This window comes from Salvia splendens, chromosome 18 (assembly GCF_004379255.2).
Source record: "Salvia splendens isolate huo1 chromosome 18, SspV2, whole genome shotgun sequence".
NCBI lineage: Eukaryota > Viridiplantae > Streptophyta > Magnoliopsida > Lamiales > Lamiaceae > Salvia > Salvia splendens.
This window is the reverse complement of record NC_056049.1, coordinates 9,347,430-9,359,782: the sequence shown is the minus strand read 5'-3', so window position 1 is coordinate 9,359,782 and position 12,353 is coordinate 9,347,430. Positions and strand designations below refer to the sequence as shown.

At 35.1% G+C, this 12,353-nt stretch overlaps 1 protein-coding gene across 2 annotated transcripts; it reads left to right on the top strand.

The window, feature by feature from the left end:
• The first annotated feature begins 7,462 nt into the window (after positions 1-7,462).
• Positions 7,463-12,067, top strand: LOC121777447. 2 transcript variants are annotated; one of them, XM_042174711.1, is made up of 4 exons: positions 7,463-7,981; positions 8,719-10,315; positions 10,600-11,588; positions 11,667-12,067. In XM_042174711.1, the coding sequence occupies exons 1-4, from the start codon at positions 7,621-7,623 to the stop codon at positions 11,717-11,719; spliced, it is 3,000 nt and encodes a 999-aa protein (XP_042030645.1). In that variant the 5' UTR covers positions 7,463-7,620; the 3' UTR covers positions 11,720-12,067. The 2 variants fall into 2 exon arrangements, with proteins under 2 accessions (XP_042030645.1, XP_042030644.1); XM_042174710.1 differs by having other exon boundaries at positions 10,600-12,067.
• Positions 12,068-12,353: the final 286 nt, after the last annotated feature.

Here is a 12,353-nt window from a genome sequence, read left to right as displayed (position 1 = left end):
ACAAAATATTTTTAAATAAATTAATTTAATAAATGAATATCTATTTATGATTTAAAATTTTTAATTTTAAAAAAATAAATTATATTATTATTATAATCGGTATAAACGGTATGTATCGATAATTCAATATGTATTAATTTTCGATATATTTCGGTATACCGATAATATCGATATATATCGTATATTCGATATAAAACGGTATAAGAAAATTCATATCGTTATCGTATCAAAAACTTTCAATACGGTCTTGTATCGTACCGATAATTTCGGTATACCGAAATTTCAATATTTTATCGATATTTTTCGGTATGATACGATCGATATACCTTTTTTCGGTATATTTACCCAGCCCTTAAACAAACCATTAGTGTAGAGAGGCGATCAAATATGTTAACGGAATTCTCGTTATAATATTGCTCTAATTAATTAACTATGGTTCAAAGTCAAATTCTTAATACTCAGATAGTCAAATGAATAAAATTAAGCTCCGGCTTAACCCGATAGCTTTTCGGCTCAGTTCAGTTATATCCCTAAAAACGCCATTTAATTATTTCATGATATTATATGATATATCGAGATAGTCCAACGTTTTTTTAGTGTGATGTTGAAGTTATATAAAGAGAAAGTGATTTATTTTATTTGTTGTACAACAAATCTTTATATAACAAATAAAGTTTTGAGGGACCTTATTTATAGTTAGCCACCTCGGCTTTAATAGTACTTTATCATGAAAAACTTTTGACAATTATTTCAAAGTTGGAATAACATGTGCTTGAAATGAAAAAAGTTTAGGACAATGAAATGGCCAATTATTGAGATGCAGGAATTGTCAGTGAAAGTCCGATGAAATGTGTCCAAATTATAGAATAATTTTTCTGATTTTAATGATGTAAGTGGTAGGAGTATGTAATAAATTAAAAACACTTTTGTGATTATTATTATAATTCAATTAATACAAATATAATAGTTCAATGATATTTTAATTGGTAACTTTTATAAATTGATTGATAGATGGTTCATTTTTACGTCATGTAGATAATGTAAAGCGTAAAGCATTCTTCTACTAGTACTTCATTTGTCCCAAATTGAGTTGTTTCTTTTTGTATTCATTTTGAAAAAAAAATCTTAAATAAATAGTAAAGTAAATGCGAAAATAATATAGAGAAGACAACTATTTGTAGCGATTTTTTCATAACGATTGCAAAAAAAAAAGACTCAACTTTCTTGAGACCGAGGGAGTAGTATTTATTTTTCTATTAGCTGGGAATCAACTTTTAATTGCTGAATTGTTGGTATTAATTTTCTCGCATAATAATATTTTCTTATGCATATAATAATTATGTATAATGAATGAATGCTTGTTAATTTATCCGATTGTCGTGATAACATGTTATCATCACCATCTAGCTAGCATGCGTAATCTTGATTCTGAAATAATGTTTTTCTCTTGAGTCATCTTCAGAGCAAAATATAGACATATATACTAACATTTATTTAGTTGGTAAATGAGAACTGTTATTCCTATCTTGAAGGATGAATACACCTAAATTACAATGGTCGTGGTGCACAACTTTGGCACAACTACATAGCTCTAGTGTGTAATTAGTTATCAATAATAATCATAATATATAATTAAATGAGATAAGAATATAAGACATTTAACATTTTGCTTTTTTGACAATGTTGTTAAAGATCATTGAAGTTTTTTCAGAAAAATATTTTTCCAAAAATTTGGTATTGTGTATGAGATACAAATTGACCAAATCAATATCTTGGTTACCAGACCAAGATATTAATTTGGTGTGGTGGAAGCAACTTATTCTAACTTGTCTAGTTTATCTTTCTAAGCTCAAATTTGAGGGTTAAATGAGATTAATTTCAGTTCTAGTTGAGGAGATGAAAACGACCAAATAGTTGACCCTTTCTTGAGCATTAATTGAAGATAAAAATTTAACTTTTGGAGAGCTAGTGTATATACTAGAACTTTAAGGTGAACATTTGGACTATTTTGCTTGTTATTCATGAGTTGTGCTACTATTTGAAATGAATTCATTAATGCGTAATTGGTGATGTTTTGATGAAATGAATTATTTAAGTCTTATGTAAAAGGAGAAACTTAAAGTTAATCCTCATCACTTCATCAATAGCAATCAATGTTTTAAAAATTGGACCAGACTTATTCGACCAATTCCTCCACAAACTGGTCCATTATTTGGTGTATTTGAGCATATAAACTAGTGGACTATCTGATTGTTTTTAACCAGCTGATTCGGCCAAAAATCAATCGACAGGTTGAACCGATTTGTAATTTTTTCAAAATTTTTTAAATGAATTAAAAATCATTTTTTAAAGTAATATTTAATACTAAAATTTTATTTTACAATGACAATTGGGCCTATGAATTGATAACCTCGTTTTTAAAACATTAAAAAATAGTCACATAATTATCATTCCTATATTCCTACTTATTTATGATTTACATATCATTTGTTTATTTTTTGTTTTTCTCTCTCCTACTTTATTTTTTAATACTATATTTTCCAATATCATCCATTTTTCTTATTTTCTTTCTTATTTTACTAGTTTTTAAGTGAACGGAGGAAAAGGGAGTATTATTAAGCTATGAATATCTTTTTTTATGGGTAATGAATTTAAATTTAAAGACGGCGCCAAGGAGAATTTGAATCTAAGACCTTTAGCTCAGACATTAACCTTTCTACCCCTCGCCCAACTCATGTATACAAAGCCATGAATACCTTTATATGCTTTTGTCAAATGTCAGGCTATGCATGAACACTGGATACATGAATCACTATGGGGATATATTTTCTACTTTGATTGATAATGAACTCTGGAAATCACAATGTATGATATTTATATCAATTTTTAGAATAATGTAACGACTGACCAATACATACTATCTTGAATTTGTTTATGGTTTTTATTAAAAAAAGATAGGGACATGTTTATTAGAAAAACTTCTTGACAAACCAATAACAATTTGTGAAATTATTTGATAAATTGAAAAAATGACAATGTGTATATGCTTTTGACTAACTTTGGGTTATATGTTTTGGTTGACCGAGTTTCTTTTATGAGATTTTTGATTTGTTGATATGGTTATGTATTGAATGAATTGAACTTAGGTAAAATTAATTTGAATTTTATATTCCGGTAAACATAATCTTCATTTTTCATTTTAGTTTGTCCTACAAAATTGGTCATTTCGTTTTTGGTAAGTTTTTCTTTGTAAGTTAACCTTTCTCCGCTAATAATACTCTAAGGCCATGTTTGGTTGTCAGGATTCTATCTGGGAAAAGTAATCTGATTCCTAAAATTTTAAAATCCTGTGTTTGTTTCAGTTTTTAATCAAACTAGGAAAGTAATCAGAATTCCGAGACAAGGAAAGTTAGTACAACTTTCCAGGATTATGAATCCTAACTTTTCTTAGGTATTCTTTTTCCAAGTTTTAGGATTCTTACATATTTAATGCAATATAATTTATTATTATTATTATTATTATTATTATTGTTGTTGTTGTTGTTGTTGTTGTTGTTATTAATTTAAAATTATAAACCATACTTAATTACGGTATAATAAAAAATTATAACTAAAATTTTCATAATTATAAATATATTATTATAATATTTATACATATTTTTATTATCATAATAATAATAATATAATTAATAATTTATTATATAGTTAAATATGATTATAGAATATTAATTAAAATATAATAAATCATTATTATTATTATTTTTAATTAATAATTAATCAATAAAGTCATCGTGAAATTTTAAATTATAAAATTTATTTCAATTATAATATGCGTAAATATTATAATTATAATTATAATAATCATATTTATTAATATAATCATTTATAATTATAATACTCCATGTAACTATACTTACAATTATATTATTATATATTATGATGGATAATTCATATTTAAATTTAATAATAAATATAATAATATAATTATTATCATTTGTAATTAATAATTTATTAAAAAAATTATATTATTATTTTTTTATAAATAAAAATAATAATAAGTAGGATTATAATTTTAGTTTGGTGTTTAAATCAAATATAAAATTTAAAATCTTGATATTTTCCAAACATAGGAAAGTAAAGTTATTAGAAATCATATTCCCGGGATTCATTTTTTCAGGAATCATTTTCCTTGCCAACTTTACTTTCCCGTCAACCAAACATGGCCTAATTACTTTTTGGTAAGTTTTCTTTCTAAGTAAACTTTATTTTCTACTAATAATATTCCAATTACTTTTTCTTTCCATCTCTTTCATCATTTACCAATTTTGCAAAAATTCATGACTACTCAAAGTCGTTATTGTGAGATGGGTGGAGTACCGCCATCATCAACCTCTCTTAAATACATTATTCATGGGTTGGAGTTGTTCTTCTCCATCTCTTAGACAACACATGCAACCTTTATCTATTAATCATCGCTTTTATTAACTATTCATTGTCCTATAATTTAATAACTTCAATTTAAAAATGCAACTAATTAAAAATATTTATTAAAAATACTTAATTAAAAGAACAAAAAATTCCAAATTAAAATCTAGAAATTAAAAATTGCATAATTAAAGAAATTAAAAAATATTTCCTACGTCCCAAGGAAGATGACCCATTCTATGGGCGGCAAGGGATTTTATGCAGTTTTAATTTGTTTGTTAAGTGGAGAGTGTAAAGTATGAGAGAGTGAATAAATTAAAGATAAATGTGTGTCCATTTTTAGTAATGGTTCATCTTGATCGGGACAAACCAAAAAGGAATGTGGGTCATCTTCAGTGAGATGGAGGGAGTACATAATTCGAGTCCTACAAATTAAAAATCACACAAAATTTTAAAAATTTACTCTGACGGTGGTGATAGTGGTTGCGGCTGCGGCGAAAACAGCAGGTCCTCATCAGGGGAGACCCATTTGAGCCTTGAGAAGTTGAATTCCTTGGTAATGTGTTCTCAATTGGATTAATGTCATACAGGTGTCGTCGGCCATTGGGCATCGACCAATAGGGACATTAAAGATTTATCAGACCATTGGAGGGCGGCGTCTGGCTTGGTTCGCCTCGTCCCCTGCCTCTAACTCTAGCCGCCTTCGTCAACTTCGTTCCAATCGGATGATGTCGCAAATCCAAATCAGAGCTTGAGCTCCATGTATAGGCTCCCATGAGCTGAAAAGAGACCTCCTCGTAGCCAGGCATAGATCTCCACCACCACTGCCGCCACTTGGCGAGTATTAGCCACCCACTGTGTTCTTCGTCCATTTCGAGCTCGAGCCCGTGTTGGACTGGGTGCCACCCATCCCCCCACCTATCTATATACCGAACACTATTCCAAGTATTGACATACTGGAAAATAGGGGTGACAAATCGTGCATGTTGGGTCGTTATTGGGTCAACCTGTCAACGACACAACCCAATAAGGATAAATAAGAACACGACCTTTTAAGAAAACTTCAAACCCACGAACCCGACCCGTTACCCTCAACTCAAATACGACACGAACCACTTTCGGTCAACATGACACGATAAATAATTTAAGTATTAACAAATTCAGACTTCAGAAATCAAATATAACATTTTATTCACGGTCCATACCCTAACAAAAATTTTAAAATAATAAAAATTAATAATATTATAATATTATTTCTTACCGGGTAACCAGAACCCGACACGAACACGACACGACACAACACGAAGTTTTCGTGTTCTTAACAGATGGACCCAATAAGGACATTAACCCATAAGCTTTGACTCAATCTCATTAATTTCGTGCAGTTTCTTGTTGTTTTATCATATCGTGCCAAAAATTGTCAGCCCTCCCAAACCTCAGTGCCTTATTGGAAGATCATCATAGCCGCCCTAAGAATGTCGGCTCGATTCGCTCCGGTTTGGTGCCTTAGTTCTTCATTCCCGCAGACGGAGCAAAAAAATTTTATATCCTTGTCCACTCGATTGAAATGACTGGGAAGCATCATCACATTGCGGGGGCGTTCCTCTCGAGCACGCGTTGTTGTAGTTTTTAGTCACCCTCGCCCAAAAAACATATGGGGTTTGTTGGTTCTTGACAATCGGAACCTCCGAAGTGACGACCCACACTTCGAACAATTTCTTCATCTCTAGCGCAGTGTAGAGATGACAGGCTGTGGCCTCATATTGGCCATCGGTCTCCGGATTTTCTTCCTCCCCTGGTTGGTCATGCCTAATTTGGGATAACGATTGTTTCGACCCATAGGACCCGTGCTGCAAGTGCGATATGGAGTGTCGGTAGAGTTCCTAGTTGGAGGACGCGGTCTCTGGTAGATGGGCGTCGACAAGCCTTTGGCACCGGAGTTGGGTAATCCCGCAACGGATACGTAGTCATTGTTGAGATTGTTCAACCAATTATTTCAGTTGTATGATCCTTGGCCGGCCATAGTTGCACAATTGAGAATGAAATTTTTGCGAGAAAAATAAGTGAGGGCTGAAGATATGATGAATTTTTTGGTGTGAAAAATATGATGCAATGAATAGAGTATTTATAGATGAGTTGGAGAACTAAAAAAAATGGATAAAAAGCGCTAATATTTGTGGAAATGAGAATTTTTTTTTTTTTTGAAAATAATCTTAAATTTCTACTGCTATAATACGAGCTCATTAGCAGCTGGCGAGTGGGCGCATAGCCCAACAACAGCGTGCCACATGCAGGGCATGGTACGCTGCGTCGATAATCTTCTCCCTTCCCCCCTCCCCGTGTGATACTCTACGTGATGAGCCGCCTGCAACACAGGTTAGCCAGTGGCTCGCTCAGCGAGACAAGACCTAACCATCCGCAAGCCGTGTTGTGAATGCTCTTAATCAAAAAGCCGTATCGCCACTAGTTATGAAAAAACCATCTGTATTAATCTTTCTTCTGCAGGTTAGGTTAGGTTAGGTTAGGTTAGGTTAGGTTTCTATTTCGTGTCGCCAGGTGGACGGTGTTTCATCGATAGTTTACTAGTGTTTGTAATAAATTTTTGAATACACGAGTTATAGTGTCCTATTCCATTGAAAACCTTATTTCTAGTAATTTCATTCTACTACTGGATAAGTTTGTTGATTAAAATATTAACTTTTTGATATAATTTAATTTTATTATGTGAATAAGTTTGTTAATTATAAAATTAAATTTTTGATAAGTCTGACAGTCTGTTATATAAGCTAGTATAGTAAAGTTCATGTTTCACCAATAGTATAGTATTTTTGCTCTTTGATTTTATTTGAATAAGTTTACTACCAAAAAAATTACTAATTACTTGTGCCTCTTTCTCCCTTTTTTAAAATCACGTCTCTGGTCACTAGTCACTACACTTTTTACATTTTTTGATTATTCAATAATCGAGTAAAGAGGTTTATGAATAAACATTTTTTTTCTGAATTTGGAAAATATAAAATCAAAATTCGAGCAAAAGTTGGAAGAGAGAGAGGGAGGTTTTAATTAGGGTTTTAGGTCTTCAGCTCCCTAAAGCCTTGCTCCCCAATCTACCGACTTCAATGGCGCCTGCTACTTCTACTTATCTTCACAAATGATCGCATACTTTCCACCGAATTCCTTTCCTAATCCTCCAAAATGAAGCCGATTTATCCGAGGCCGATTCTCACCCTCTCCATTCTCACCGCCTCGAGCCTCAAACCGGCCAAAATCCCCAATATTGCGGCGTACTCCACCTCGCCGGGCCACCACCACCAGCGGCGGCAGGAGGAGGAGAGCCGCGCCGTACGGGTCTCGGTCTGGTGGGACTTCGAGAACTGCCATGTTCCGGTGAACGGAAACGCCTTCAGGGTGGCGCAGAGCATTACGAATGCGATTAGGGCTAATGGGATTAAGGGCCCCATTGAGATCACGGCTTTTGGAGATGTAATGCAGATTTCGAGGACTAATCAGGAAGCTCTCTCAGCTACTGGGATTAATCTCACACATGTTCCTTCCGGTAAACTTTAATTTTCGGATTTTGGTTTTCGGTTTGTTATTGAAGTTTGCTTGTGATGCTTATGATGATATGGATTCGACCTTCCAAGCTTGAATTTTTAATAAAAAAGTTCAAAATGCATTTGGACATTCAGATTTTCTGTGTTTCTACATCTTTTTGGTGATTGTGGGCAGTGTTTTCTGTGTTTCTATGGATTGTTTCTTTGGTGGAATGAAACTCTATTTTGTTGGATTATAACTGAAGCTATGTAGTGTTAGATAGCATCTCTGAAATGGAACGAAGAAATTTGAGTAAATGGAAGGGTAAATGAGTTCCACTTCTTACACAGAGACAGATTCTAAATTAGACCCTTTTTTATGAGTTTAGAAGTTACACAAAATGATAATAATGAAACATTAAGTTACGTGTATCGTTAGAGTTGTTGGATGAATGTGGTTTATAATTGATTAAAAGTTGGAACTTTGCTTCAGTGATGGTTTGTTCATGATGTATGAATGGCGTAAGTGTCTATCAAAATATGCCATAGCTTTTGCGTGTTTGCTTTCTTATATCGAAATGTATTATTATTGGGTTGCTTGGAATTTTTAATTTTTGCGTTATGTGCTTGCAAATTCATTCTAGAATAGGACTCGTTTCCTACTTCTCTCGAAACTATATATATCTCAGTAATGGAGATCTTGTTTTGAAGTTCTGATTTGGATGATGGAGATTCATAATCTGTTTGTTTGCTTCTTCAGTCGTAGGTGGCAAGAACAGTGCAGATAGATCTCTTCTTGTGGATCTTATGTACTGGGTTTCCAAGAATCCTCCACCCGCACACCTTCTGTTGATATCTGGGGACAGAGACTTTGCAGGCATTTTACATCGGCTTAGGATGAGCAATTACAATATCTTACTGGCTAGTCCCGATAGTGCCCCAAGTGTGCTATGCAGTGCTGCAACTATTATGTGGCATTGGAGTTCTTTGCTCAAGGGAGAGGACCTGTCAGGGAAGCTCTTCAACCAGCCTCCCGATGGCCCATATAATTCTTGGTATGGTCATTACAAGGCTCCTCTTGTGGACCCGTTTGCAGTTACGGAACTGTCCACATGCTCGAGTGCCGTTGAATCATCTCTATTGGCTTCCGAGCCCAAGCTTCTGCCGACTTCAGAGCCAAAGCTTCGACCAATTCCAAAATCAGTACTGAATTATATATCTCGGGTTCTTAACTCGAATCCTGAAGGAATCAGTATCACCCATCTTCGTGCTGAATTAGCTAAGAGTAATGTGGACAGAGACCTTTACGGATATAGAAAGTTCTCTCGTTTTCTTTCAGCAATGCCTCATATTTTGGAGCTTCACAGAGGAGATGATGGGAACATTGTGGTCCGACGTGTCAACACCAAATTTTCTGATGAATTAGTTTTAGCTGCATCTGAGGAATCGAGGACAAGCAATGGAGAGTTTGAAGTTTGCACTGATACTAAAAGTAATAACAAGACAAACTCATGTGACGACATAGTACATAATTCAACAGCTGGTGAAGTTCCAGGTCCTAAAGTGACAGCAGAGTTAACAAATTCGCATGAAGCCCCAAAGATGGAAAAGCAAAATGACTCTTCTGTATCACTAAAGATGCATAATGTTAAAATGGAAGCTCGTGCAGCAAATGTGCATCTGAATAAGGAAAACAATAAAAAAGCATTGCTACCTAAGAGAAGCATACAAGAGATACTAGCAGATAGGAAGGTTAAACTGAAGACTCAACCATCTACAAATGAGGCTACTCCAGCTACTCCAACGGTTGAGGTCAAGGACTTGTCTGAAAATAATGAGAATGACATGGTTGTTCGTAGTCCTGCTGCTGAATATGGATTCTTCAGAAGGATGTGGATGAAGTTGTTTGGGAATAGAGACGCGAAGCATGGCAAAGCATTGAGTGGGAAGGATACTGATACACAGAAAACTGTGATGCTATGTCAATCAACAGAAGCATTACGTCCAGCCTTGTTTTCTCCTTCGAGCCATGAAGCTGTGGTGGATGGAAAAGTTTCTCCGAGTGGTGGCGCCGCCTCTGACACATCCCTTCATGATTCAAGCTTGAGTTGGTTTAAGTTTTGGAGTTCCCCAAAGGTTGATGATAATATCGAAGTAAATGGAGAGATAGCTGATCATCCTCAGGTAAACATTAATCAACTTGGTGAAAATAAAGTAGAAAATGATGGTGAAGCAGCTCATGTTAAAGTGAAGTCCAAGCAGCTTGAACTTTTTGCCAAAGAGTCATTTTGGAATGAAATGGAGTCATTCATTGGTACATCCCAAGGTTCAAACACATTTTCCAAGTCAAGGACCAGGTATTGTTTCCCAAAACTTCGTCGTATATTAGCTCTTTCTGTTATGGAGTATAATTTTGTTCGTTAAGTTGGTTCTACCTGTGAGATGTTAGTTTTTTGTGTGTTCTCACTTGCATTTTAGCTGTGTGATGTAAACTTGAACATATAAACGGGTGTAAATAATTATGGTAGTAGTTATGGACTACAGATGGAAGTATTGAGGTGAAATGTTATTTTCAGAGTTGCTTATACGCTGTATCTGACATGCGTCAAATTTTTTCCTATGCGATTTCCTGTCCATACAGGGAGAGTTTGGCGCAAAATTTACAAAAACAGGGACCTATGGCTCTGAGATCAGTTTCCATAAGCGATCTTCTGCAACTAATTGACTTGTTGATCTCGGACAAGAAGTGGTTGGAGGAGCGTGACGATGCTAGATATCCTTTCAGAGTTACTCATCCAGCAGGGAAACCTGTACAAAACAAGCTTCCTTCAAGTAACGGGTTGAGTCATATCTTCTCAGACAGACAGCCACATGTACAAGAATCCAAAGAGAGGAACTCTCAAAATCTTCCTCATACTGGAGTTCCACAACATATACCCAGAGCCTCGTCAAGCAAGTTAAAGACTGAGGTATTGACCGATTGCAAGAAGCTTGTTGATGAGATAGTAAAGGAACATCCAGAAGGGTTCAACATTGGTGGCTTTAGGAAACTATTCTTCGAAAAATATGGTTATGCTCTTGACCTCCAGAAGCTTGGCCATGAAAAGTTTGCGACTCTTTTGAAGGTCATGCCTGGGGCAGTGGTGGTGTCCAATTTGATCTTACCACGTGCTGCTCTCAAGAATCTTAACCTTCAAAATGCTGGTCAGGTTGGCCCTGTGGATGATTCGGATGGTGATTCCTTGATTACATCAAAACAAGACGAAGAAAGTGACTCTTGGGATGAACTGGGTCCTCCTGATACTTCAGGCTCCGAAAAAGATGAAATGGATGCAAAACTGACTGACAGAAGTCGAAAGGGAACAGATCAGAGGCTTACATTCTATGAGCCTTTGAGAGAGGATGACTTCTCCGATTCAGAAGACGAGATGTCCTACACTAGGTCAGAAGACGAAAGCAAGTCTAAAATGCCATCAGAAAGTGCCCTGCTTGACATTCTAGATTCGTGGCACGGCCAGAAACAAGGCAATGCCAAGAGGGACGGATCAACGAGCAAGAACAGCGCGATAAACGTTGTGGAAAGTGGTTCAAATCTTTCTACAAATGGATCCGAGGTTTCTAAACCCACTCGTAAGCCCAAATCTCAAAAGAGCTATTCATTTGTTAAAGAAGTTGATGGCAAAGACAAGCTGATTAATGGTATATTAGGTAGCTTGAACAAATCCAGTGAGAAGTCTGATGATTCCAAGGTCATGAGCTGAACCAGTCGAACAGATTATGCACACGATAAACATGGTTACCTGCGCGCATCACTTTCAGTACCTTCAAGTAGGGGGGCACATTTCTGCAAGAGCTAGTCGGGCTTCATTTCATTGCAGCGTATCTGTTAGAGGGAAAGCTGGCGTCAATGACGTCTGGTGGTGAACGGTCCCTGGCCCGGGTACCATCTTGGTTAGAGACATGGTAGCCTAGAATAAGCAGGTCTATTGTGAGAAACTGCATGAAGTAATTATGCAACTTCAGAAAAAGGCCAATCAATATATATTAGTGTATGTTTCTTTAACATTTTGACAACATGAAGTTAGAATCTATCCATCCATCTTCTTTTATTATTGCTCTCACCTCTCTATCTATTCTCCATATTTTTCTCTTATTTAATTAATTTCTCTCACCATTTTGTGTTTTTCACTTTAGCATCTAGGAACCAAAAAATATCCAAACAATCATCTGTTTCTTTTTTAGCAATGTCTCTTCTTCCATTGTTGCTGCTCTACATTACTTTTCCTTCATCATCTACTGTAGCCCCTTCAAAATTCCTATGTCCTAATTTCATGCAATCATAATATTTAGTTAGTAGAGTTGCATAACTTGTGACATTCAAGATTTTTGTAGTAG

Excerpts from the sequence above, each read along its gene's own strand:
- LOC121777447 (XM_042174710.1), top strand. The coding sequence starts at position 7,621 with ATGAAGCCGATTTATCCGAGGCCGATTCTCACCCTCTCCATTCTCACC. Across the intron at positions 7,982-8,718 it reads TCTCACACATGTTCCTTCCG|TCGTAGGTGGCAAGAACAGT; the intron begins GTAAACTTTAAT and ends TTGCTTCTTCAG. Across the intron at positions 10,316-10,599 it reads TTTTCCAAGTCAAGGACCAG|GGAGAGTTTGGCGCAAAATT; the intron begins GTATTGTTTCCC and ends CTGTCCATACAG.